Source organism: Filicampus tigris, chromosome 1, assembly GCF_054856515.1.
Source record: "Filicampus tigris isolate MCC_2025a chromosome 1, RoL_Ftig_1.0, whole genome shotgun sequence".
Taxonomy (NCBI): Eukaryota; Metazoa; Chordata; class Actinopteri; order Syngnathiformes; family Syngnathidae; genus Filicampus; species Filicampus tigris.
Genome location: NC_141217.1, coordinates 34,861,879 through 34,888,784, shown reverse-complemented (window position 1 = coordinate 34,888,784; position 26,906 = coordinate 34,861,879). Strand labels below are relative to the sequence as shown.

Here is a 26,906-nt window from a genome sequence, read left to right as displayed (position 1 = left end):
GAGCATTGTCTTGCTGTACTCACAAAAGGGGTCGGTTTGGACCATTGCGTTTACATGCTTTGTTTGCGTCTAAACCAACCAGAGCAACCGCAACAACCTAAAACGCGATGTGAGCACCACAGAGACAATGTGCAGACCACCAGTCCAGAGGGTTATCCTCTCGTGGGAGCCTTCGTACCTCAGTGTGACGCTAGCGGACGGTACACTCCTCAACAGGTAAGCACTTTTTAAATTGCGGCGTGTTTACCATATGATGTGTTTATAAATCTTGTTACTTCAGTGTCATGGCTCTACCGGACACTGTTGGTGCGTGGACAGCCAAGGACAGGAAAGACATGGAACCAGAACGCCACCTGGTACAACTCCCATCGACTGTGAGAAACCGGGTACGAAACTGACTTTCGGCAGAAAAACCTTTCATTTGCTGTCAACGTCAGGGATGGAAGTTTTATTGTCGTGACAATGCTTATGCTTTCCACTCTCTAAAGTGAGTCTTATGTCCTCAGATGACCGTCCTAAAAGCCACTGTGAGCACCACAGAGACAATGTACAGACCACCAGTCCAGAGGGTTATCCACTCGTTGGAGCATTTGTACCTCAGTGTGATGCTAATGGACAGTACACGCCACTGCAGGTCAGGAGAAGATATCTGAAGCACTAACTCGAGCTGCAAAGATGTTGTTGTTTTTTTTTTTTTTTTTTAACATTTGATTTCATCCAACACCGACACATTTAATCTCCATGAATTCGATAACACCCATGTGTCACAGTGCCATGGTTCCACTGGGCATTGTTGGTGTGTGGACAGCCAGGGACAAGAAAGACCCGGAACCAGAACTAGGCCAGATGAACCACCCACAGACTGCGACAAACCAGGTGAGAGAATGAAAACTACACACGGAAACATGGACTTCTTCCACAAAGCTACGTCATTAAGTCGTTAATCATTTACGCTCTTGGCAGTATCAGAACCACTGCAGCAGATGTATTGTTTCATTGTCATGAAGGCTGCCATACTTTCCTTGCTTAACACTGACCTTAGAACACTGTCATTCCTCAACACAAACCGGCATCAACTTGCGTAAGTGGTGCTGCCTTGAGGTCATCAGGTGATCACTTTTAAAAAGCCTTGGAAAAAAAAAGAGATGAAATAATTGCAGTAAACAAATGCATGTGTATGGCTTTGAGAGGTAAAGGGTCAGTGAAGGGTCAGTGAGTGCACAGCAAAAACAACAGATATTACATGACTTTTACAGGGATTTAAACAGTACTTTCCAAAAATAATCAGGAAAATCAATTGGTTTTACACAACAAGATCGCAATCTTTCTTTCACAACTAGAAGAACCGGATCGTACAAAAACCCACTGTGAGCGACACAGAGACACTGTGCAGCCCACCAGTCCCGAGGGTTATCCTCGAGTGGGAGCCTTTGTGCCTCAGTGTGATGCAAATGGACAATATACGCCACAGCAGGTAAATATGTTCTAACTCGAGTCATTGTCTTTTATATATTTTGCCTGGACTAAAACCAAATGCATATTTTAGTGTCATGGCTCTACCGGACATTGTTGGTGTGTGACCAGTCAAGGAGAAGAAAGACCCGGTACTAGAACCTCTCCTGGTGTAACACCCATCGACTGTGACAAACCAGGTGCCAAAGCTAAATATTTTTCAGTGTTGCTAGAATGACTTTATATTTAAAAATATTGCAATTAAATATATAACTTTGCATTACAATTTCCAGAGCAACCTAAAACCCAATGTGAGCAACACAGAGACAGCATACAGACCGTCAGTCCAGAGGGTTATCCAGTAGTGGGAGCCTTTGTACCTCGTTGTGATTCCAACGGACATTACACACCTCTGCAGGTACATTATTTGATACTGGAGAAATGGTGTTTAATGCATGATGTGTTTTATTAAATGTTATTGTTCATTTCAGTGTCACGGCTCTACTGGACATTGTTGGTGTGTGGACAGGCAAGGACAGGAAAGACTGGGAACCAGAACTCTACCTGGTACAACACCCACTGACTGTGACAAACCAGGTGCAAAAGTCAAATCCTGCCCAATATGTAAAGTATACAGTACTATAGTCAGGGACGTACTGGAACCAAAAATCGGCCCGGGAATATTCTTCGATGGTCAGGGGTGGTGGGTTGGCCAGGGGGAGTCGTCACACGCCTACACGTAATAGACGACGGGGGGAGGGGTTTTTGTATGGCAGATGTCACACTACAAAAGTTAATCAGCGACGGTGGTGGGGGAGTGGCCGTCACTTCCGGAAATAGACCGGCTGTCTAGGAAAATCAACACATTTTCTTGAAATTCCCAATGACCAGCACGCCCCTGACTATGCTAGAGTACCGCTGTCTTGTATTTTTAAATCATTTAGTTGGCTAGAACCTGTACTGTTAAATCAATGTAACAGAAGAACCGGCCCGTCTAAAAAGTCATTGTGAGCAGCACAGAGAGAGTGTACAGACCACCAGTCCAGAGGGTTATCCACTAGTGGGGGCCTTTGTACCTCAGTGTGATGCAAATGGAGAGTACACGCCTCAACAGGTAAATTTTAAGAGGGTTTGAGGTATTATATTTTTTGTATATCACCAATACGACTAAAACATATAAAGCCGCCTATTGTGTATTTTAGTGTCACGGTTCTAGTGGGCATTGTTGGTGTGTGGACAACAAAGGACAAGAAAGACCTGGTACTAGAACCCCTCCTGGTGCAACACCCATCGACTGTGACAAACCAGGTGCTATAACTAACTTTCCTGATGTTTACACTCTAAAATTACTCTTCTTATATTGTCAATTTAAGCATAACTTTGCAATGTAATCTCTAGAGCGCCCTAAAAGCCATTGTGAGTTGCACAGAGACAGTATACAAACCACCAGTCCAGGGGGTTATCCACTGACAGGGGCCTTTGTACCTCAGTGTGATGCTAATGGACAATACACTCCTCAGCAGGTACAATTCTAGACGGTTTGAGGCATTGTGTCTTTTCTACATCATCAATCTGACTAAAACAAACTATGTATTCTAGTGTCACGGTTCAAGTGGAAATTGTTGGTGTGTGGATAGCCAAGGACAAGAACGGTCCGGTACTAGAACGCCTCCTGGTACAACACCCATCGACTGTGAAAAAGCAGGTGCCAAAGTTTAACTGTGATTTTCTTTACACTATATGATGACACTCTTATATTGTAGATTTAAGTATAACTCTCGAATATAATCTTTAGAACGTCCTAAAAGCCACTGTGAGTTGCACAGAGACAGTATACAAACCACCAGTCCAGAGGGCTATCCACTGGTGGGAGCCTTTGTACCTCAGTGTGATGCGAATGGGCAGTACACTTCTCAGCAGGTACATTCTAGATGGTTTGTCTTTTCTATCTTATCTATGTGACTAAAATGTATTGTGTATTTTAGTGTCATGGTTCTAGTGGGCATTGTTGGTGTGTGGACAGCCAAGGACAAGAAAGACCTGGTACTAGAACTCCTCCTGGTGCATCACCCATCGACTGTGACATACCAGGTGCCAAAGTTCAACCCTTCCATTGTCTTTACGCTCTGATGACTCATTTGTGTTTTCAATTCACGTATAACTCTGGAATATAATCTCTAGAACGTCCTAAAAGCCACTGTGAGTTGCACAGAGACAGTATACAAACCACCAGTCCAGAGGGTTATCCACTGGTGGGAGCCTTTGTACCTCAGTGTGATGCTAACGGACAGTACACTCCTCAGCAGGTACAATTCTAGACAGTTTCAAGCATTCTGTCTTTTGTATATCATCAATCGGACTAAAACAAATTGGGTATTCTAGTGTCACGGTTCTAGTGGACATTGTTGGTGTGTAGACAGCCAAGGACAGGAAAGACCTGGTACTAGAACTCCTCCTGGTGCATCACCCATCGACTGTGACATACCAGGTGCCAAAGTTCAACCTTCCATTGTCTTTACGCTCTGATGACTCATTTGTGTTTTCAATTCACGTATAACTCTGGAATATAACCTCTAGAACGTCCTAAAAGCCACTGTGAGTTGCACAGAGACAGTATACAAACCACCAGTCCAGAGGGTTATCCACTGGTGGGAGCCTTTGTACCTCAGTGTGATGCTAACGGACAGTACACTCCTCAGCAGGTACAATTCTAGACAGTTTCAAGCATTTTGTCTTTTGTATATCATCAATCGGACTAAAACAAATTGGGTATTCTAGTGTCACGGTTCTAGTGGACATTGTTGGTGTGTGGACAGCCAAGGACAAGAAAGGTCTGGTACTAGAACACCTCCCGGTGCAACACCCAGCGACTGTGAAAAAGCAGGTGCCAAAGGTTCAACTTTACTTTTTTTTACACGATATTATGACACTCTTGTATAACTATGGAATATAATCTCTAGAACGTCCTAAAAGCCACTGTGAGTTGCACAGAGACAGTATACAAACCACCAGTCCAGAGGGCTATCCACTGGTGGGAGCCTTTGTACCTCAGTGTGATGCGAATGGGCAGTACACTTCTCAGCAGGTACATTCTAGATGGTTTGTCTTTTGTATATCATTTATGTGACTAAAATGCATTGTGTATTTTAGTGTCATGGTTCTAGTGGGCATTGTTGGTGTGTGGACAGCCAAGGACAAGAAAGACCTGGTACTAGAAGTCCTCCTGGTGCAACACCCATCGACTGTGACAAACCAGGTGCCAAAATTTAACCTTCCCTTGTCTTTACACTCTGATGACTCTGTTATATTTTCAATTCAAGTATAACTTAACAATGTAATTCTAGAACATCCTAAAAGCCACTGTGAGCACCACAGGGACAGTATTCAGACGACCAGTCCAGAAGGTTATCCACTAGTGGGAACCTTTGTACCTCAGTGTGATTCTAATGGACAGTACACTCCTCAACAGGTAATTTCTTGACAGTTTGATGCATTATGTCTTTTGTATATCATTCTATACGATTAAAACATATTGTGTATTTTAGTGTCACGGTTCTAGTGGACATTGTTGGTGTGTGGACAACCAAGGACAAGAAAGACCTGGTACTAGAACTCCTCCTGGTGCGACACCCATCGACTGTGACAAACCAGGTGACAAAGCTAACCTTTCCTTGTCTTTACACTCTGATGATTCAACCAATTTTCAATTCAAGTAGATTCAATTCAACTTGAACAGTAACGATGTACTTTCTAGAACGTCCTAAAAGCCACTGTGAGCAGCACAGAGAAAGTATTCAAACCAGCAGTCCAGAGGGTTATCCACTCGTGGGAGCCTTTGTACCTCAGTGTGATACGAATGGACAGTACACTCCTCAACAGGTACTTTCTTTACAGTTTAATGCATTCATTCTTTTATGTATCATTTATGCGACCACCACCACCTATGGTGCACCCATGGGTATGGGTCTGTGTGTGACCAAAACATATTGTGTATTTTAGTGTCATGGTTCTAGTGGGCATTGTTGGTGTGTGGACAGCCAAGGACAAGAAAGACCTGGTACTAGAACTCCTCCTGGTGCAACACCAGTCGACTGTGACAAACCAGGTGCTAATGCTAAACCGTTGCTTGTGTTTCCATTGTTGATTTACAGTATATATATAATTCAGTCTTGTATTTTCAATCCGTGCGTAACTTTGCAATGTAATCTGCAGAACATCCTAAAAGTCACTGTGAGCAGCATCGAGACAGTGTACAGACCACCAGTCCAGAGGGCTATCCCATATTGGGAGCCTTTGTACCTCAGTGTGATGCTAATGGACAGTACACACCTCAACAGGTAAATACAACAAGTATCAAGGATTTTTGTGCCTTGTCCCTTTACTTAATGACAATTTCTAGCCTGTTTGAATGAGTGATTTGCATCTTCTGGTATAGCCTCAGTAATTTTTTGTTCATGAAATGTTAATGGTGATTTTTCAAAAATTAATATCAAAACCAAATGTCTTTAGTTTGCGGAAAAATAAAGGATTGGCCTCACTGTTCCAATACTTTTGGATAGGGAGTGTACTGTACATGGGTACGGGAGGAGCCCATCGATAGGATATTGGTATTTCATCAGTATAGATGGAAAAATGTTTGGACTGAAACATGACGTTTGTCCCAGTGTCATGGTTCGAGTGGACATTGTTGGTGTGTGGACAGCCAAGGACAGGAACGACCTGGGACCAGAACTCCTCCTGGTGCAACACCCATTGAATGTGACAACCAAGGTCTTAACTTAAATGTTTTCTCATGGTTGTGTGCAAGAATGGCTATATTAAATAAGGCTGCCATCCAATGCATTATATGAATTTTATTTTACCAGAACGTCCTAAAAGCCACTGTGAGCAGCACAGAGACCGTGTACAGACCACCAGTCCAGAGGGCTATCCCATATTGGGAGCCTTTGTACCTCAATGTGATATTAACGGACGGTACACACCTCAACAGGTAAGCAATTTTTGAATTAGAGGTTTAATGTCTTTCCCACATGATGTTATTTTAAATGTTATTGCCGTTTCAGTGTCACGGCTCTACTGGGCATTGTTGGTGTGTGGACAGCCAAGGACAGGAAAGACCTGGAACCAGAACTCCATCTGGTACAACACCCATCGACTGTGCGAGGCCAAGTAAGGAATAGACTCTCAGCAGACAGCTATTTTACTTGTCACTTTCACTGAATGTCACTGGTAGACATTTAAACAATGCTTGCTCTTTCCATATTCTCGATCAAATTTTCAGATGAAGGTCCTAAAACTCAATGTGAACACCACAGAGCAAGTGTACAGACCACCAGTCCAGATGGTTATCCATTAGTGGGAGCCTTTGTACCTCAGTGTGATGCTAATGGCCAGTACACACCACAACAGGTAAATTCGAGGTTTCAGACTTTTTTTATCGATAAAAATCACTTTGCGGTTTGTATTTTTTTCATAACTGACGTGTTTCAATATATAGAATACTCACATACAGTACCTCCCATATCCTACTTTGAACAACTTTCTGAACACTCGGTATATACAGATCGCGATGGCTGTTGAACTGAAACTGATGATTCTTGCTATTCTGTTATTATGCACTTCCATTATCATATGAAAATGATTGTTTGGTGGAGTAGTGCCATGGTTCCACTGGCCAATGTTGGTGTGTGGACAGCAATGGTCAAGAGAGAGCAAGAACAAGAACTCCACCTGGTGTTTCTCCTGTAGACTGTGATGGTCCCGGTAAGCTAAGACCATTCTTCATTTACACGTCATGTCCTCTTGGATATTTTACTCTTTGCCCTAATGTCCTCACTCACCCTCTCTCTGTCTGAGCCACACACACACACACACACACACACGCACGCGCGCATGCACGTGTAGGCTAAAAGCAGTTCTTGCTGTAAACTAAACTACTTTTATGACTGTCCAAACATCGTCAGAGTTTGTCTTGTAAGAACTCGGATGGACTGTTTCCTTGGCAACCAAAACATAGGCAAACCCTGCTTTTTTCAGGGTGACGCCTACCACCTGGTAGGTTGTTGTCACCTGACAATTCAGTTGTAGATCTTCTGCTTTTGTGCATGTCATATTACAAATGACCGTCGTCATCCTGATTCCCTCCATCTTGAAACATTTGCAATCTTTCCTGAGAAACAGCTGCAGCTTTTAAAGTTCTCTAATAAAGTGAGTTATTAGAGGTATTTTACAAGGTAAACACAAAGGCAAGACAAAGTGTGTGTGTGTGTCAACATAGGGATACTCCACACAATTAATTGCACTCTCCACATATACTGTAGATGTTATATACTGTAAACTCAAGTCAGAAGCATGAGAATATTTCACCATGGTTGAATCAAGGCGTCCGGATTCTTCTTGTTTGTAGAAGATGTTTCATCTTTAATCCAAAAGACTTTCTCAGTTCTACATTTTAGATGAGGAGTCTCTAGTGTCCCTGGTGCTTGTGTTCCCAAGGGTTGGTCACAGACTATATGGTTGTTGCATTTCTGGTTTTGGATACCAACCGGTCGTTAACCGAAAAGAGCCATCTATGTCAAAGCCAAAAGACCCTCGCTAAACGGAGGAGGTGATTTTAGCTATCACTTGTTGCCAACGTCCCCCCCCTCAGATTGTCTCATCCGATAGGAAGTGTGGCCACTAATGAGCCAGTCTGCCACCTGGCAAATCAGTCATTCCAACCTTCCTGGCGACAACCCTATCGTGACCACCCACCAGAGACATAAGGAGGGACACTCCATATCTAAAATTTAGAACTGAAGAAGCCTTTTGAATGTAAGACGAGATGTGTTCCATAAACCAGAAGAGTCAAGCTGCCTCGATTCAATCTTTGCAGATCACCATGACCTGGATGACTGCGAATCTGCACGGACACCCTCAGAATAAATCCGAGGGATTACTGTAAATCATAACAGAGATGTTTAGCTTTGTGGATGTGACTCTTGCAGTCCACGTGGTTCCGACCGAGCGTTCCGAGAGTGTGTGCGAGCGTTGGAGGAGCAGTTTAATGGAGCATTACGGTGGGAAGCCGGAGCCGCAACAGTACTTGCCCCAGTGTGAGCCAGATGGGCAGTTCAGGTAATTCCTCATCCATATTATATTAATCAGTAATTTAGGTGGCGAAAGTACTCACACTCTGTACTTAATAAAGACCCTGTAACATGAACTCAGTGATTGCTTTCTAATTGCATTATACATGTTTGAATATAATTGCTGGATATGTGCAAAGCCTAAGAACTACGTATGTAGTACTCAATTGTAATATATAACGTTAAACCGTTTTTTCACCTGGATATGACTCAAATGAGGCATGGTGACGCACTGTTACTGGCATTAGTTACCCCTCCACACTATATACAGTAGGAACCAGTAAGAACTTGAGCGCCTTCGTTCGCATCCTTGGTTATCTGGCGCTGTTGTCACATGCAATTAGTTGGCTAGCTTTGCCTACACCGTGGAAATGCATCTTTCCTTTAGATAGTCCACTGGCGGGGCTATATTAGAGAACCTTGTTGTAGGCCATAGTGTGCCCACATCATGCAAAGAAAGGCAGAAGTTCAAAGAGGGGGATGTTTTCCAACTTTGATAGCAAGCGTGTGGACAGGGGCTTGCGTGACCGCTTTAGAGTGCCTCGTTGTCGCAGCGTGGGACACCATTTCTTGTATAAGATCTTGATTTTGAATGATTGTAACTGTTCTGGCCTCTCAGACCAGTCCAGTGCTATGGGGGGACCACCTACTGCTGGTGCGTGGACCAGGATGGGCGAGAGGTTCCCGGCACCAGATCAAATGATGTCGTCAAGCCTGCATGTGAGCCTTGGATCATCCCTGCCGCGTCTCCCGTCCAAACATGCCAACATATGTGACAATTTTTACCTCCCGTTCTGTTGCAGGCCTTCCCTCGGTGGCCCCACCAACCGTGCGCCCATTACCCCGCCCGGATGTGACCCTTCCCCCTAACACTGATGTCACACTGCTGTATGCGCAGGGACAGAAAATAGGAGCACTTCCTCTCAACGGGACAAGACTAGATGCAAGCCGGTCCAGAACACTACTGACTCTACATGTAAAATGCACAGATTGGAACTTTGGCTGGAATGATTTTCGTATAACTGTGTTCCAAAGATTTTGTCCGTGCGTGTGTGCAGGGCTCAATAGTTGTCGGTCTGTCATATGACTGCAAGCAGAACCAAGTCTATTGGACAGATTTGTCCGCGCGGACCATCAATAGAGCATCAATGGTGCCAGGAGCTGAGCCAGAGATACTCATTAACTCAAGTGAGTGATCACACACTTTTACACACTGGCTAATGTTTTTGGGTGATTTTTTTAAAATGATCTGCTCCTTGTAGATCTGGTCAGTCCAGAGGGTTTGGCTGTAGACGTCAATCGAAGGCTGATGTTCTGGGTGGACTCCAACCCTGACCTGATCGAAAGGTCCAACTTGGACGGCAGCGATAGAAGGACACTTTTTGACACAGACTTGGTCAACCCGCGGGCCATCATCGTGGTCTCATCCACAGGGTAATGTTCACTTTCTTCCTCCTGCTACACGACCCCCAGTAGGGCTGAATGATTTAGAAAAATAATATAATTGCGATTTTTCTTTTTCACCCCTCGATATTGCGATTTGAGATTTAAAATGCAATACTTTATCAAGGTCATGTTTTTTTTTATCAAACAGAAACAATAAATTCATCTGTATTACAATAAACAGTAACATTTATTATACATAAATGTTTTGGTCTTATAGGCTTACACTAAAGTAAAGGCAAATGAACCATGAATGAATTTGACATACAGTTTATTTATCTACTTCAATTAGTTGTTAACTGACTGAGCCCTTTGAGAGAGCTGGGCATTTTACAAAAAAATTGCGGTCTGTTTATCACCTACCGCCTACAACCTGGGTGCCCTTCCGACGTCCGTCTATCCGCCTTTTTGTCCAGTCGGAAAAATAGTAATCGCCTACAAGTCGGACCGCCTATGATTTCAAACCGGCTTGTTAGCGTTTCCGACTACCGACAAACTTCCACAAAAGACTGACTCACTCAAATCCGTCACACAAACAACAACTCAATCTAACAATACTATTGTTACAGAAACCTCGCCAACAAAACGGACGTCCGTCCTAGGCAGATAGACGGACCGGTCCGTCACCTCTGCCTTTGACTTGCAGTCTTTTAAGTGTTCACCACGACAACTTCACAAAATTTGACCAACCGAGTGTGGCATAAACAATCAGTAAATCACAAGTCGGATTACAACAATAATGCAAACCAATATGTGGCTTTCTCACTTCAACTTTTTATATCTCACCAAACAATGATATGGTAATATGTGGCTTGCACTTCAAAAGCACTAGAATCTATCCAACTATATAAAACACACATAATTATATAAACAAAAATAAAGCTTACCGGCTGACCGAAATTATTTTTTTTCCTCCAAATTGCAGTCTTTGAGATTTGAAAATTGCATTCTACTACGGTACATTGCGACGTTGCTTTAAATGTGATGAATTGTTCAGCCCGACCCTCCCAAGCCAGAACCGTCCAGTGATGCAACACAGAGGTGATCGGCTCACTGTGGGACTATGCACAAACAAGGCCTGTATCTCATTTATTAGGACTGACATCTTGTTGAGTCTGGTTTGTCCCGCACTGGAGACATGGCAGCCTCCATACGAATCCATCACCAGCTGATAAAATTTCAATCACTGGGCTTTTTTAGCAACATGTGTTTACTCTGTGTAAGACACGAGCAAATTTTAGTGCTCTCTGAGTGACGGCGGCCAAGACTCATGAACACAGAGTGAGAGCACAAGGCCATCATCAGTCGGCTTTTCAGGAATAACATCTGCTTTTCATCATTGCAACTAATCACAGATCGTCAACAGAAATGTGTATGCGCGCGCGTGTGTGTGTCTGTGTGTGTGTGGCTTAGGAAAAGGAGGAAAGTGTGTTTGTGTGTTTAATCCATCATTAAACACAACAGCAATAAGCCGAATAATAAAACTTAAAATGTCTGTAACTGTTTAGTTTTAGACCTCAGGCCAACTGTGTGCATAAACGTGTGTGTGTGTGTGTGTGTTTGTGAATCGTCTGACCTAAAGCCAAGCACCAAAGTTAATTATTGCTTCACATGGGTACACTTATGTTCCATCTTGTGTTCTTTGATTTCGGAGTGTGCGCCTGTCACACTTACATGCACATACACATGCATATGCGTGAGAAAACGTACCCACCCCACACACACACACACACACACACACAAACTGGGATAGCAATGAGATGATGACAAATGATGCATATGCGTGAACACTCTTACACAAACATCTGCTCAGACATACCTTGTTTTTCAAACTGATTAACTGCCACAAACTGTGTGTTTGTAATCTGATAGCACATGTGGTGTGTATTACTTACTTATTCACAATAGACTTGCCACATGTATGCCATCATTTATGATGAAAAGCAGCAGACCCCCCCGCCCCCACACACACACACACTGCCCGGAGCTGTGATCATCCCGCTGAGCATCTTTGACTGGCTGACTGAACTTGTTCTATGTGCAAAAAAGTCTTTAAGATTCCACTACATTTGCTGTTTCAATAACTGAATATTAATTTAAGTACATTGGTGCCTTCGGGTACGAGTGACCCAACATACACGTTTTTTTGAGATATGAGACGTCACTCAACTGATTTTTTTTTTTTTTTGCTTTGCGTAGCAGCAACTCAACTAACTTCACAATACGCAGCAGTTTTGCTGATTTTTTATATTTTTTTTTATAATTATTTTACTAAACAACATTGCCTTAAGAATGGAAAATGCCATAGACTTGGCCAATGACTAACATAGCCGTGATGTTATCCTTTAACTAAGAGATATTTGAACACAAGCGGTGGAGAAACATGTAGACAGACAAAATAACAATATTCATTGGCATACTCTTTATCCTCAATAATATTGCTTGTTTATTCATTCAGATTTTTTTGTCAAAACCCATGTTATTATTTACTCCTTTATATTACAAAAACAAATGTGAATTTAAAAGAACAAAAGTCAAAACGAGACAAAAATGAGCTACAATGGAAAATTTTAAATGATAACATTGGCTCATTACTCTCTTTGACCTAAGATGTAGCCCTCTAACTATCAAACCTTTCCAGAATTTTTATTGCACTTTTGTGAACGGTTCTTGTTGTATCCCCTTATTGACTAGTCATCCCTTGTCCTTTTGCAGTTCTCTGTACTGGACCGACTGGAATCGAGAAGCTCCCAAGATTGAATGCGCGTCAGTGGATGGTCAGAACCGCCGGGTGGTGGTTTCTGACAGCATCGGCTTGCCGAATGCATTGACGTACGATTATTCTTCTGGGCACATCTGCTGGGCCGATGCAGGTAAACAAAATGCCTGCAACACGTATTTAATCTTCATCTGTCATAACTACGTCCGAGCAATTTTGAAAAATAATATCATTGCAATTTTATTTCCCTTCAATATTGTGATTGCAATTTAATATGTGATGTTTATCTCTCTCTCTATATATATATCTACACATCTATCCCTCTCTATATCTATATATCTATCGCTCTCTATATCTATCTCTCTCTCTCTATATCTATCTATCTATCTATCTATCTATCTATATCTCTCTCTATATCTATCTATCTATCTATCTATCTATCTATCTATCTCTCTAGCTCTCTATCTATCTATCTCTCTAGCTCTCTATCTCTCTCTAGCTCTAACTGTCTCTAGCTCTAGCTCTAGCTCTCTCTAGCTCTAGCTCTCTCTCTCTCTCTATATATATATATATATATATATATATATATATATGTGTGTGTCTGTGTGTGTACAGTATATGTACACACACATACATACTTAACATACCATTAACATCAAATTTTGACATCTGACAGCAATAGAAATAGCGCAAATGTCATTCTTTCTAATTAACAGTATGTATGCCTTCAACAAAATGACTGCTGACCATTTGGATCGTTATCTCTCTGTGTCAGGTACTAAGCGTTTGGAGTGCATATTCCCCGATGGTTCTGGGCGAAGAGTAGTAAACCCCAGCCTCAACTACCCATTTAGCATGGTTTACCACAGAAACAACTTCTACTACACTGACTGGAGGAGGTGAGCGTCGTCATTGATTTTTCCACAACTGAATTTTATCCATTAAACTTAGTTCAACTAATGAGTACTGCTGCTTATATTGCGCTGCCTCAACACTTCCTCCAGGGATGGTGTGATCACAGTCAGCAAAGACGATGGTAAGCTCACCGATGAATATTTGCCGGACCAGAGGTCTCACCTATATGGCATCGCCATAGCAACATCCCACTGTCTATCAGGTGAGGCCAAATAAGAACCATATGGGCAAAGGTGCTGTGCTCGGACACTTGGTGCCTTGAGATACGAGTGACCCAACTTCAGAGATTCTTCAGCTTCAGAGCTGTCGTTCGGACAAATTTTTACTTTAACTTGCAAGTAAAAAAATCGAAATTATTTCAAAAAGAGGCTTCAAGTGTTTTGTTTACTTTCCCACGTGAAGTGTAATGTCAAAGTAAACACAAGACAAATGGAAATCACTGTTTTGTATTTACACTGCATAACATAGCCTTTAAGTCCGCTATTTTAATGCTAACACACAATGGAAAACGCCTTGTTAATAGCTAGCATTGATAGTCCAGTTCTTTAAACCCCTAAAACAAAGCGGTTATACAAAAACAACTGGTGGGGAAATACATGTGGACAGATAATATTATAACACTCACAGGGATATATTCTTTATCCTCTGTGAAGAACGGCTAATATTAGTGTGGCTTAGTGAGGACTGACCCGTCTTCATTTACAGTGTCTCCGTGTCGCCATTATACTGATTAAAGGTGGCCGGAGCGCACACGCCAGAAGGAGCAGTCCATTCAATTGAGGCAAAAGGTGTGGCAAAATCTGTTTAATTTATTTGTTTTATCCTCGTTAATTACTGTATGTCCTATTCAGTACAATATTATAGAGTGCTATTTTTCTCATCAAAAAACTGTATTGTTTGGAGGGGCTAGAAACGATTAATAGCATTTCCATTCATTTCAAAGTGGAACGAATGGATTAAACATGTATCTCAAGGCATCACTGTTAGAATTTTCGGACAAATTCAGTGAACTAACTGTGCTAGAACTATTTGTCAGTTGCACGTTACCTCCCCGATCAGTGTTTTGATTTTCTTTGATGTAATTGTGCATGTAGTGATACATGACAACAGTGTAGGAATGTAATCCCTTTTTGTGTGTGTGCGTGTGTGCGCGCACCTTGACGCCAGTGATGAAACATTCCGAGGTTGCTACTTGTAGTCCATGAAACCAATTACATCCACCGGTGTCATTTAATGCACTGATGTCATCTACAAGACTGTCGTAAAACACCTGTAAAGAACAAAGTATCGCTCTACTAAACACAAGACGATGCCCAAAGTAGTAACTTGCTACCAACCCCCCACAACCCTGACACACACGTCATGCATCATGTGTACTTGACACTGGCTAAAGCTGTAATAACAGCAGCCCGCTTCAAAGATGTCGCGTGGTGTAATTGTGAGCGCGATGACAGCTTTGAAAGGCACTGCCTTAAAAGCCGTTATTGTTCAACACACACAGACTACACACACTTGAGTAAAGTTGTTGGGTGTTGCTTGTTCAGGATGTTAGTTGTTTAGGCTGCTTTACACCTTCGCACCAACGAGGCACGCTTTTGTTAAAGGAATGCAAGTCAGACTATTCTATGTTGACCTGATACTTAGATTAAGCTGGCAGTGTTAAAACCGCTAGCACATGCGGCTTAACTTTACTAAACCCGACCCCTCTCAAAGTCTCTGACCAAAGCCAGCCTCTTCGGTGCGATTCTCAAACATGGCCGTTGATAACAGCAGTGTGTAGTCACGATAAATAGTCACTGAGATCCAGCCTCAACAAAATAGCTGCGCTAGCAATTCTAATATACTAAAGTACACCGAAGCACACGTTAGCCACAGCTGCTATACTAGTAGCATGTCTTATGTAGTGTTACTATAATGCTAATCGGTTTCGAGTTTTAATTTTTGTAATACAATTCAATTAAAAATCAATAAGAGGTGATAAACGTACCTGAACGGCAGAAGTGCTACTAATTCCGTATCGCTGCCTCTCAGCTGCTTGAGGTCACTTGTTTAGATTCTGTTTGCTTGTTTTATGCCCAGTTGTTGGCAAGCGAGGGATCGGCATTTGTTGTCCGGAGGAGGATATTCCACCACGGTTATGATATCCATGATAATTACAGGCTGATGATGACATAGTGCAATTAACAAACTGCTGTGTTTGGATAAAGATTAGCTTGCGCAAATGCTATATACAGGAGTTTTCTATTTAATGCTATCAACTAAGATAAGACGCTTATTGTTGACGATCTACATAAACATTTGCACCATTTTATACTTTTAGGTTACAGTGTCTTGCGTTTTATTATAAATAGAAGTTATGAAGCTAATGTTGGAAAATAGACATTTTATACTATCATTGGTCTCCCGCCAGTGAGCTGGACCGGAAGGAAGTGCTTGAATGTGTTAGCTGGTTGCGCATAACCCCTATTAGTGTACCCGCGAGCACAGGGGAAATAATTGACACCTCGTCAGTCATGCCTTCTGTCTTCTCATATTCGTTATTTTTCCTTGGTCACTGCGGTTTCTTGTAAGTGAAAATAGAGGCACAAGATGCAGCCATACATGGCTAATTTTACTCATATACGCCTGCCAAGTCATACTGACAATTTTAACAAATATGACGAAAGTGTTTTTTTTTTTTTTTTTTTTTAAATTGCAAACCCGACTTTAAAACTTCTTGCCATAATGCTCTAATGTGTTGTATGTGTGTGTCAGGGAATCATTAACAACTGAATGGCAGCCACACGGTCCTTTGGTGCTAAAATTCTGGGACCATTTTTGAGCCGGGGTTGTGACGAGCCCTCCCGGTGTCCTTCATAGGAAAAGGATTCTCCCAAAGGGACACGGCTTCCTGTGGATCAGCTCCCAACCCCCACCTCCAAGATATAACCGCACATTAAAAGTTGTGTACATTTGTTTTGTACCTCATTTTTTTTTCTACTGAATTTTTATATGCAAGTTTGTTTTTGTAGCCTAAGAGTAATATCACATTTTAAAATTTGTGTGTTTGAGCAGTAAAGAACTGTAAAACCTTTGCATCCAACTTTTTGTGTAATAATGGGCCAAATTACTATGCAGCTTTTAATGAGCTCAATTTAGCTTAGCATGAAGACAGGAAATGTGGAAACAGCCATCCAAACTGAGGAATGTAAATCAGATTACAATCATTAAGGCTTCCCTCCACTCTGTCAGAATGCAGCAGCTCCATGTATGTCACAATTTCCCTGCACCACTAATAGTCTCCCGCCTCCTGATTTTTTTTTCCCGCTTTATCAGATGTGATATTTATAACATTAAAAAGTGTTTTGGTACTGGACTCGTTGTTTATTTATTTAAGTTTGCAGCTCTGTGTAAGAACACAAAACAGGAACAAAAAGCAAATCAGTTCTTTCCAATAACAAATGTCTGTATCAACTTTAAACAAAGTCTTTGTAAAATGGAAGATAGCAATGTGCACAAAAAAGTGTCACAGAAGAAAAAAATGGGTGTCAACCACAGGCTTTCAAATAATAACGCCAGTCCTCCAGAACGTCTTCATGGCCCTCATCTGCCGACCTTGCCCAGCCTGTGGTCTGTTTTTGGGTCAGCAATGACAGCTTGGACTGCTACGATGGCTTCGTTGATCCTGGTCTGAAGCTCCCTCAGCTCCTCGATGTGCAACAGACGTAGGATCTGTGCTGCTTCGTTCAGCGTGGCATCTAGTGAGGAGAACACAATTCAAATCTAAGTCCAACACGCAAACATACATGCAGGCATTGTCCTTAATTGAAAATAAAGATACGCACCGCCAGTATCAAATCCCAAGATGTGCTTGTCTAAGGATACTGGGACACCCTGAATGCACGGAGAGAATACATTTACTGACTTAGCAATTCGAGTTCACGATAAATTAGAGAATGCAGTTTCTGGAGAAATTGTGTGTTTAAAAGTTGAAATGTTTTTTAGCGTTTGAAGAGGGTTAAACAACTCAAAATGGTTTTTTTTTGTTGTTGGTTTTTTTTAGCAACTTCTAGCAAAAAGCAAGAAAGACATTAAATTCAAGGCTTCTCGAGTGTTATGCCAATGTGTTTACCTCTCTGTTATTGCTCGCTTTTGCAATGGCCTCTGGTGAAAGCCTTTCTTGGATGAGGATACGAATGGCCTTTTAGGAGACCAAAAATAAGATCACATTCAATTCAGTGAAATAGAAGGGTGTGTGCGTTCAATCCGGTTTGGAGTGTTGGAGAGTTACCTTAAGCATCACCAGGTAATCGTCATGCCGCTGTATCTTGAGGATGTTGGCCAGGGCGAGCACGCCCGCTTTGAAATCTGGCGAGTCACCTGAGTCACACAAAAGCACCACAAGAGCCTCGGTTCACCCACAATAAGGTTTGGAGAAAGGGCAACAAGGTGTCGGTTCCGTCGTGATGCCTACTGTCCAGGTTGACGAGAGGGTCGGACGCCGCCTTACAATCGCTGGACGCTTCCAGTGGTGGACAATTTCTGTACTTGTCCACTAGGCGGAGACGCAGAAGACACAATTATACACTATTCACAGTCAGTTAATAGAGTTGGAAACCGGCTTTTCACAGGTGATAGGGACCGGCCTGACCACAAATAGTGGGGGGAAAAACCCAAAACAACAACAACAACAACAACACATATTTTCAAAAATACTCAGGGGGGAAAAAATTGTTTGTCTGCAGGTGCCAAACTGCCAATATGCGGGGGTTCACTGTAGAGATAATTTGGTTGAAATGCGCTATGAACTTTAATAGTAGAGGACGCAGCTGCTGCGAGTGTGTGTACTGTCTTAGGCAAGGTTCACACCGCAGGCAAATGGATTTTTTTGCCCATATGCGACCTGTATCTGATTTTTTTTATGACAGTCTGAACGCCTCATCTCGGATTTTTTCAAATCCGACCCGGGTCCCTTTCATATGTCGTCAAAAAATCGGATACGTATCCGATTTTTTTCAATGCGGCCGCGGTCTTAACGGCCAGGTCGCATATATCCGATATTGACGTCATCCGGAAACCAAAATGCGCTCCGCGCAGGCAGAGGGAAAGTGCTGGCAGCAGAGGATCGAATCTGCAAAGTTGTTTTGAGTAACACTTATTGACTTTATATTTTACTTTAATTTAATCCCACTTGAAACATGAAGCAGAGAGTGGACATTTATGGTGATAGTTGTAATTCATCCACGGTTCAGCCCGATTCATTTTTTTACGCACGGTTATGACGATGACATCATCGTTTGTGATGTCTCCATGAAATGAGATAATAAAGCCTCGCCTCATAATTTCCACCAAATACTGTATTTACTTCTACCTCCTACCTGATCGCTTCACTGTATAAATGCTCAAACACGCTGGACCACATTTACTTCCGCAAACACAACATCGGGAGTGACATCGTCTCTTTTTCTGCGCATGTGAGTCACTTTGGCGACGCATGTGTTCATATAGCAGACAAGACCGAGCTCGCATTTATAAGTAATATGAACGCTTACACAAAAAAAATCTTATTTTTTCAAAAAATCCGAATTGAGCATTAAGACCTGCGGTGTAAACCTAGCCTTATAGGTTTTTGTTCAGCTCGATGGAAAAATGATAATGTGAAACAACAAGCAACAGTAAACACCTTGTTAGCATTAGCCATTACCCGTCATGCCAGAATACGTTGTTGGAGTGTTTAACAAGATGTTAACTGGTGAAAGTTACCATGTGACAATCGCTAAGGCAGTCAGCGATGAATGCAGCAATCTGCGACTGGGAGTGATGCGCTTTGTCTTTCAGAATAAGAGCAAAAAAAACTGATTATGCGATGTGAATTGTGTGAAGACGTGTTACGTCTGTCTTAGTGTCTGTACGGCTAAACTATTCAGTTTGTCATAATGTAAATAATTGAATATATTTGTATTTGGTCACAACGTTTGAAGTGTTTTATGTTAATTCTCAAATCTCACCCAAAATATTAATTCAACTTTTTGTAAATAGCGCACTTCTGAATCACCTGCAGCATTAGCTATGCACATTGGTGTCTAACTAATTCACTGCCCCACAGACCCTCTATTACCCTAACGTTTCCCAAAATTTTGAAAAAAATATAAATAAATTCCTGAGATTGAATGGCTGGACTATGAAATGACAAATAAATGTCTATGGCAGTAATAAAGTTAAATGGGATCAGCGTGTACGGTACAGTAACGTGCTTTTACTGTCATTGATTGCTGACAAGGTATTCCCTTTTCCTATGGCGCCATCTACTGACTAGCATCTGTATGGCAAGAAACACACACAAGTCTGTTGCCCACTTACCATTGTCTCCATATTCATATCGCACGGCCAGGCCCAGCAGCCAGTCCACAGCCTCCGCTCTCTCAGGCGCTCCAAACGGACAGTTGACGTCCTGCAGATACTGCACGCAAAACAAAACAATACAAACAAAATAATAATAATAATAAATGAGTATTTTGTGGTTTATACAGCCATTTGTATACCTTAATCTCACAAGCTAACTATTCAGTCAGATACTGTAGCTATGTTACATTGAGCTATAAGTGGCAAAATACATTCAAAACAAACATCAAGACAACGCAAGGAGAGCTGCACCATTGCCCGCCACAATAATAAACACATTGCTAAAATTATACACTGACAGCATCAATCCATACCGAGCATCAGTAGCGATGTAATTTGTGATGCAGCTCGTGTACCAGATCTTCTTGGATTAAGAGTGCGGTGAGTCCGGGCCAGGTGGATGTGCTCACCTTCTGGTATGCTTTGGGCCAGTCTGAGCTGGGGATGTTTCGCAGGTTGCCTCGGTCTTCAATCTTGTAGTGTCGAATCTTCTGGTCTTCCAGCCACACTACAAAGTTCCTGAACTGAGTCTCATCTGGGAAAAAGACATACATGATAGGGATGTTTTGGAATACTATGTTAAAACGTGGTGTGTTCGGATTCAATTCAAGTGTACTAAGAACAAGTCCAATCGCTGACTGGCATCCAGTTATACCACCAGTTTAAAAAGCGACAGGTTGTGATGCATTTCCAACACTTCCCTCAAAAATAAGTAGAGTGTGAATTATTTTGTTCAAAATTTGTATAATTTGACGAGACATTCGACTAGCTGGGAGCGGACTCGAGACGAGTAGACACACACACATGCACCCCCCCCCCCCCACCCACACACACACACAAAGCCACATTACGTTTTTTCAATATAACTTACTATAAAAATGCTTAGGTTACACCATAGAGATTCTACTGATTGACTTTGCCAAAACAAATGAAGTAGTTCCAAGGGAGACAACAGAAGTTACAATTTACACCAATGTCTTTCTTGAGCCTTTTTTTTGGTTGCAAATGTGTTCACCTCTCTGTTATTGCTCGCTATTGCAATGGCCTCTGGTGATGAATCCGATGAACAATTTCAAATGACAATTATTTCTTATTTGTAATTAGTTAACGATTAGGTAAGAGCCAGACATTCTTCCAAACTATATTATCCACAAAGCCAGACCAGAACGTGATCACATGTGGGACTGAGGTAACAATTTTCTGAAAAGTACTCTTATTTTGTTTTTACCAGAAGATTTAGAGAAACATTATTTCCCCAAATGTACATATTGGGAGATAAAACGCCATACACAGTAGTGTGTGTGTGGGGGGGGCGTACGGGGGACGTCACAATAAAGACAGTCGTTCTGCTAGTGCGAGGAAGTGTTATTCTAGTTCGTCTTACCTGCACAGTCGAATGCACTCGGACTGTGGTAGTCTAAGGCGGTCAGTTTTCTCCTAAACATTACTACGTTTGGCTTCAAAATTCTACAATAAAAAAGCTTGTCACGTCACAGGAGCTAATTCCTCTAGCTCTCCGATGACGGCAGCACGCATGCGCAAGGCCGGCCGACGGCCATCCCGTTACAGCTTCCGTCTTTTTCTTCTTCTTGGTGTACATTGGCGGCTGGCAAACCAACTTAATCGTACATTGCCGCCACCACCTGAACTGAGGTACTGTTTACATTGAGAATAAACAGCTACACTGTAAATGTAAAGAAAACGATATGATGGGTCATACAAGTATTGGAGACACCCTTTTTGAAGAACAATGAAAAGGGTCTTTTTTTAAAAAAAGTTTTCAAAAAGAAAGAAAGAAATGTAATAAAGTATTACATAACTATCTTAACCAATGCTGGAAAACGTTATCCTATACAATTAAAGTTAAATGGTATTTGAATTATAATTTTAGTAGTACTCTACAACCACTAACAATGTTGCAAATCAATGTTTAACTTGTGTTCAAGAATACATGCCAGCTGTGTTACCATTGTGCCAACGACCAATAATTTAGTGGTATTTAAAAAAAAACCTTTTGATACTGCCATTTTCTGATACTGTATTTGTACTGCATTAGTTTGAGTGCCAATTACGACTGAAAACAATGAAAAATGTGAGAGGAGGTAGGCTATATATTTGGTTAACCGTTTAGGCCACAGTTTAGATAAAATGTAGGAATCACTTTTACAAAAGGTAGTTATTGTTGGTCTCAGCATGGCTACAGTTTACCCAACAAGTGCATCTTCCTCTATTTTGCACATGGGTTATTTGAAATTTCATGTGGGTTTGTGGGTGCTCCAAGGCCAGCTACAGCACACAGCTTCACTACTGCACGCTGAGGAACAAACAAAATAAAACACTCAAAAGGTGGGGAAAATGTTTATTGAACAAGATAAGACAAAAAATGTTTCAAGATGATTAAAAAAAATAGCAACAGACTAACAATGGGAGTGGGTTTGCGTCTTATCAAGAAAGTATTGCCTCAAAAGGGCCTCATGCGTGGTCCAAGGGGTTGAGCTCTGCTCGGAGGCGTGATGGCTATGTCTAGATAGTCTCCAATCTGGAAGCGCTGAGACTGAAGTGTCATGGAGTCATCAGCACACTTCTTTCCAGACACTGTATTGCCAATGTCTTTAAAGCTAAAAGAAGAGGGGTGGCAAAGGGACATTTTTATCAGTATTGTCAGCAATGTCAAAAGCAAATTATCATAGCAAGTGGTGCTGTGGCACTAACCGATACACTTTCCCTCGTAGGTCAGGGAAGACTATGGCAAAACTGAAATGGGTTCCTTTTTTCCTGGCCTCTGGGTACACTTCCTTCACGAGGCTGGTCAACTCCCGCAGTGTAGCGTCCATCCTGGAACAAACACAACAAACCTCAGAGAACGGTGTCACAGCATATTGGCTAACTTGGGGGAAAGAAAGCTCCTTTCGGCACTGCTGTTCGATGGGGAAATTTGCATAACTTGGCTAAAGAGGCGACAGATCATCCTGACATAACTCCATTTTGAGGTTACGAATGACATGCAGCAGAAGAATATGTGGTCACATGGCGCAAGACAGATACTAAGTGTTTTTCACACGGTTACTGTGCTTGTGACATGAACACTAGAAATGCAGAATTCTGTCAATTTTCAAAGTTGGAAACGCTCAATGGGAACTGACAGCAACGTATGGGAATTAACCATAATAAACTAGGAACGTATAAAACCTAAGGTTGGCCATTAGCAGAGAACTCAAATATAGTTAGAGAAAAAACATTTCAGACCAGCCCTGACTAAAATAACCCATTATGTGTTTTAGCTTGGTTGATTTTTTTTTTTCAGTTTTTTTTATTTATTTTTTGTTTTGGGTTGAAAGCGAGCTTCATCTTAGGGCTGCAGCTATCAAACATTTTAGAATCAGGTTATCTACCAATTATTACATCAAGTAATCATATGAAAAATGGTTTCGCATTACTAAACACAAAAACATGCATGTGAGGTGGAGGCATTATTTGCGTGCACTTAAGCCTCTGTCCCACTTAGTTGCGAACATTTCTGACTGTTGGCGAAGGTCAGGGTTCGTTCAAGGTCGCAAACATTCGCCAAATTGTCGTCAGACGTTCGTCTGTATTTTTCTTGCTGCAAGCGAATTTTGAACATGACAAGAAAATTCATTAAAACTGTTGGCGAACGCTTTGCGAAAATTTGCGACATTGACCGAACTGCGGCGAACTCTGACATGAACGTAACATTCGCTGCCTTCGAACACACTCGCGATTGTTCGCCGCTCAGTGGGATAGGGGCTATATCACAGGTGTCAAGCTCCAGTCCTGGAGGGCTGCTTTCCTGCATGTTTTCCAATCCTCCCTGCTGCAACACACCTGTTTCAAATGATCAGGATCCTTCAGAGTTTGCTGATCATTTGAATCAGGTATATTGCAGCAAGGAGAGATGGAAAACATGCAGGAAAGCAGCCCTTGAGGACATGAGTTTGACACCTATGGGCTATAGGATCACCATCTTCATGTTCTACTGTTGTATCTGTGACTAAGTGTGTGTGGTTTTAAAAGGTTGGGGGGGGGGGGGGGAGCAGTGAGTGACATGGGCGTCTGCCAATGAGAGTGTCGAGTTGTCTGGCTGGATGTTAACCAGATAACTTGAGGGACTTGGGTGTTGTCGCCATGGGCAGCTCAGCTGTTCAATAACGTGATTTAAAGTGGCCGTGTCTATCCATGAGCAATTTGATCAAATTATTTGATTTATCATTATAGTCTCACCATGTGTATATCTGCAGTTCACTGGAAGGAACATTTCCACGGGCAAATTCATCTTGGCGGTGGTGTCGGCCATTGTTGGTGGTGAAAACTCGCAGGAGAAGGGGACAGGTCTATGACAGAGAGAAATGTACACATACATTAAACCAGTGTTTCTCAACCTTTATTGAGCCAAGGCACATATTTCACATTGGAAAAAAACTCACAGCACACCACTGAACAAAACGATTAAAAAATAGTGGCTATATAGGGTCATTAAGTACCTTCTGTCATCTAGTGGAAGAACATGTTATTCTTTTGACCGTTACTGTACATGGTTGACAAAAACAAATTAACAAAACAGTTTTTTTTTATTTGAAAGTATATATAGTTTGTCAAAATAATAGAGATTTGATAATTTCCCGCAGCACAAATCATGATCTCCAGGGCACACTGGTTGAGAACCACTGCATTAAACTATAAATTATAACAGTAGAGAACAATTTAAAAAAAAAACTCTGTTACATTAAATTTTTATGCATTGCTGATGAATACTAAAATTGGCATGCTGATTCCAGAATTGCAATCACCCCCCCACCCCCCCACCCCAATTCTCCACAATTTACCAGATAAGCACAATTCCACTGATTATCTTGCAGGAGCCCTGCCGCATTTAAATTTTGAATTCAATGAAATTTAATTCATTTTTATAACTTTTTGAAAATATTTCAATGTAATTTTGAGCAATACATTTGAATTTTATTATTTAAATACAATTCCCGTTTGTTTTTTTAAAACATTGTGCTGAACTTTATTTAAACTGTGACTATGGTTACAGATTAACAGTAGGTAAACATACTGTACTTTTAATCCTCTGCCTAGTTTATGGTGAACCTCGCTCTCTTCTGTATTTTAATGATGGTCATGCATGGTCGTGCTACTTCAACGAAAACACATGCTTACACGTATTTGCCTGTTGCATTTGAGCCCCCGCCACCTCAAAAAAAAAAAAAAAAAAAAAAAAAGACCAGACATGATTTAGAACACGAATAACACTTTCGACGTATCCTGAAATTTGAAATAACAAACTGAGCTACAAGCAAAGCACACTAGTTAGCTTCGTGCTAACAGTTAAACTGAGACGCCCTTGCGCTGCACAGCATACCTTTTCTCTGTCAATTGGCTTCTCTGTTTCCTTCTTGATTTCTTCCTGTGTAACACGCGATTCTAGGGCCATTGTTCAATTTGCTTAAACTGTTTGTTTTACGCAGTTTATCGGAACGTTCCACCGTCTTGTTTGGATGGATTCGTCGTAACCCCGTGCACGGAACAAAACCGGTGGCACTGTTTCCGTTTCCTGTTCGGCGACTTTCCGCCCTCTGCTGATTGGGAGTGGTCGTTTCCAGAGACATCCATAGATAACGCGCTTGTTTTGTCTGCTCCCTTATTCAGTACGTCAGAGCTGCCGCCATATTGTAGCAGTCTTTTTTTGACCTGCTGGTTGAGTAGAAGTACCTGTGGATAAAGAGCTGGATTAGACACTTCTGTCAGTAATCACTGTATGCAATATAGTTAGAGATATTGAAGTTTTATGTATGTACAGATGCAACCATGGAGAGGAAATGGAAAAAGAAAATTGAATGGTGAGGTGACACTGTAGTGCGTTCTCATTTTGGTCATGGCAAAAACATGGGAAAACACACACACACACACATATATAGGCTTGGGTATCTGGTTAGGATGCCTCCTGCACATCCCACAATGAGGAAGCCCCGGGGAGAGCCATGACTCGCTGGAGAGACTACGTCTGAAGGTTGGCCTGGGAACGCCTTGGGATCCCCACAAAAGAGCTGGACCCTGACCCCAGCTAAGCATAAGAAAATGGATTGATATATATATATGTATGTATAAATGTTTTTTTCTGTGTTCAAAATCGCGAGGCGGCTGCCTCCAGCTATATTGCTCAACACAGCGCAATTGATTTTCCTCTGCTAAAGCAATGTATTTTAACTTCAGTTCCAGCGTTCGCCACTATGGAGGTGCTATATCAGGCCTGGCCAACTGGCTACTCGTGAGCCACATGCGGCTCTTTGCCCGGTTTCATGCGGCTCTTAAAGCCTTTTTCATTGTGAACTTACAGTGCGCCGTTGTCAACCCCATTCTTTGTGCATGTGGTGAGAGGCGGTCCCACAGAATGGAGAGTTGCTGGGTGCCGTCATGATATCAGAAAACGTTTCTAATAGGAGAGGGGCTGGCAAGCAATTTACTGCTATTTTGGCGGATTTACGGCATGAGTCCTCCAATGTCCTCAAGCCTTGATAAATAAAGTGCATTAACTGTATTAACACTGAAAGACACATCTTGTCTCCACTTGATTTTCCTTTTTAATTTTCCTGGGCATTTTTTGGGGAACAATGAAAGCCTCACAGTGCAGAGGTTGTGGGTTCGAATTTGGCCCCGGCCTTCCTGTGTGGAGTTTGCATGTTCTCCCTGTGCCTGTGTGGGTTTTCTCCGGGTACTCCGGTTTCCTCCCATGTTCCAAAAACATGCATGGTAAGTTGATTGGACACTCGAAATTGCCCCTAGGTGTGATTGTGAGTGCGGATGTTTGTCTCTGTGTGCCCTGCGATTGGCTGGCAACCAGTTTGGGGTGT

At 41.9% G+C, this 26,906-nt stretch overlaps 3 protein-coding genes across 3 annotated transcripts in view; 1 reads left to right on the top strand and 2 right to left on the bottom strand.

Moving 5' to 3' along the window:
- The window catches only part of nid2a (nidogen 2a (osteonidogen)), a 72,761-nt gene extending 55,755 nt beyond the window's left edge, over window positions 1-17,006 (top strand). Inside the window, exons 22-60 of the mRNA XM_086036249.1 lie at window positions 83-216; window positions 281-386; window positions 507-634; window positions 771-876; window positions 1,341-1,474; window positions 1,547-1,652; window positions 1,746-1,870; window positions 1,944-2,049; window positions 2,433-2,566; window positions 2,655-2,760; window positions 2,851-2,975; window positions 3,052-3,157; window positions 3,248-3,372; window positions 3,438-3,543; window positions 3,634-3,758; window positions 3,835-3,940; window positions 4,030-4,154; window positions 4,231-4,336; window positions 4,413-4,537; window positions 4,603-4,708; window positions 4,797-4,921; window positions 4,998-5,103; window positions 5,207-5,331; window positions 5,452-5,557; window positions 5,665-5,789; window positions 6,117-6,222; window positions 6,318-6,442; window positions 6,516-6,621; window positions 6,734-6,861; window positions 7,110-7,215; window positions 8,439-8,568; window positions 9,199-9,299; window positions 9,383-9,555; window positions 9,638-9,767; window positions 9,842-10,013; window positions 12,738-12,895; window positions 13,517-13,640; window positions 13,746-13,858; window positions 16,411-17,006. Coding sequence (XP_085892375.1) covers window positions 83-216; window positions 281-386; window positions 507-634; window positions 771-876; window positions 1,341-1,474; window positions 1,547-1,652; window positions 1,746-1,870; window positions 1,944-2,049; window positions 2,433-2,566; window positions 2,655-2,760; window positions 2,851-2,975; window positions 3,052-3,157; window positions 3,248-3,372; window positions 3,438-3,543; window positions 3,634-3,758; window positions 3,835-3,940; window positions 4,030-4,154; window positions 4,231-4,336; window positions 4,413-4,537; window positions 4,603-4,708; window positions 4,797-4,921; window positions 4,998-5,103; window positions 5,207-5,331; window positions 5,452-5,557; window positions 5,665-5,789; window positions 6,117-6,222; window positions 6,318-6,442; window positions 6,516-6,621; window positions 6,734-6,861; window positions 7,110-7,215; window positions 8,439-8,568; window positions 9,199-9,299; window positions 9,383-9,555; window positions 9,638-9,767; window positions 9,842-10,013; window positions 12,738-12,895; window positions 13,517-13,640; window positions 13,746-13,858; window positions 16,411-16,421 — 4,610 coding nt within the window. The 3' untranslated portion in view covers window positions 16,422-17,006. The remainder of the gene's footprint in view (window positions 1-82; window positions 217-280; window positions 387-506; window positions 635-770; window positions 877-1,340; window positions 1,475-1,546; window positions 1,653-1,745; window positions 1,871-1,943; window positions 2,050-2,432; window positions 2,567-2,654; window positions 2,761-2,850; window positions 2,976-3,051; window positions 3,158-3,247; window positions 3,373-3,437; window positions 3,544-3,633; window positions 3,759-3,834; window positions 3,941-4,029; window positions 4,155-4,230; window positions 4,337-4,412; window positions 4,538-4,602; window positions 4,709-4,796; window positions 4,922-4,997; window positions 5,104-5,206; window positions 5,332-5,451; window positions 5,558-5,664; window positions 5,790-6,116; window positions 6,223-6,317; window positions 6,443-6,515; window positions 6,622-6,733; window positions 6,862-7,109; window positions 7,216-8,438; window positions 8,569-9,198; window positions 9,300-9,382; window positions 9,556-9,637; window positions 9,768-9,841; window positions 10,014-12,737; window positions 12,896-13,516; window positions 13,641-13,745; window positions 13,859-16,410) is intronic.
- On the bottom strand, window positions 16,999-21,618 carry rtraf (RNA transcription, translation and transport factor). The gene is made up of 8 exons (XM_086036299.1): window positions 21,422-21,618; window positions 20,448-20,572; window positions 19,996-20,095; window positions 18,110-18,190; window positions 17,927-18,015; window positions 17,768-17,836; window positions 17,481-17,529; window positions 16,999-17,393 (listed from the first exon to the last, which is right to left on the bottom strand). The coding sequence occupies exons 1-8, from the start codon at window positions 21,480-21,482 to the stop codon at window positions 17,239-17,241; spliced, it is 729 nt and encodes a 242-aa protein (XP_085892425.1). The 5' UTR covers window positions 21,483-21,618; the 3' UTR covers window positions 16,999-17,238.
- A 763-nt stretch (window positions 21,619-22,381) lies between these two features.
- Window positions 22,382-25,672, bottom strand: sap18 (Sin3A associated protein 18). Its single transcript, XM_086036237.1, has 4 exons — window positions 25,418-25,672; window positions 24,277-24,386; window positions 22,750-22,872; window positions 22,382-22,655 (listed from the first exon to the last, which is right to left on the bottom strand). Exons 1-4 carry the CDS (start codon window positions 25,487-25,489, stop codon window positions 22,499-22,501), a joined length of 462 nt encoding a protein of 153 aa, XP_085892363.1. The 5' UTR covers window positions 25,490-25,672; the 3' UTR covers window positions 22,382-22,498.
- Window positions 25,673-26,906: the final 1,234 nt, after the last annotated feature.

Bases quoted from the DNA above. Each gene is read 5' to 3' on its own strand.
- rtraf (XM_086036299.1), bottom strand. From the start codon at position 21,482: ATGTTTAGGAGAAAACTGACCGCCTTAGACTACCACAGTCCGAGTGCA. The intron at 17,837-17,926 runs GTAACTCTCCAA...GTCTCCTAAAAG, and splicing joins ATTACCTGGTGATGCTTAAG to GCCATTCGTATCCTCATCCA. The intron at 17,530-17,767 runs GTAAACACATTG...CCGTGCATTCAG, and splicing joins AAGCGAGCAATAACAGAGAG to GGTGTCCCAGTATCCTTAGA.
- sap18 (XM_086036237.1), bottom strand. From the start codon at position 25,489: ATGGCCCTAGAATCGCGTGTTACACAGGAAGAAATCAAGAAGGAAACA. The intron at 22,873-24,276 runs GTGAGACTATAA...TGTTTGTTCCAG, and splicing joins GAACTGCAGATATACACATG to GATGGACGCTACACTGCGGG. The intron at 22,656-22,749 runs GTTAGTGCCACA...CTCTTCTTTTAG, and splicing joins CTACGAGGGAAAGTGTATCG to CTTTAAAGACATTGGCAATA.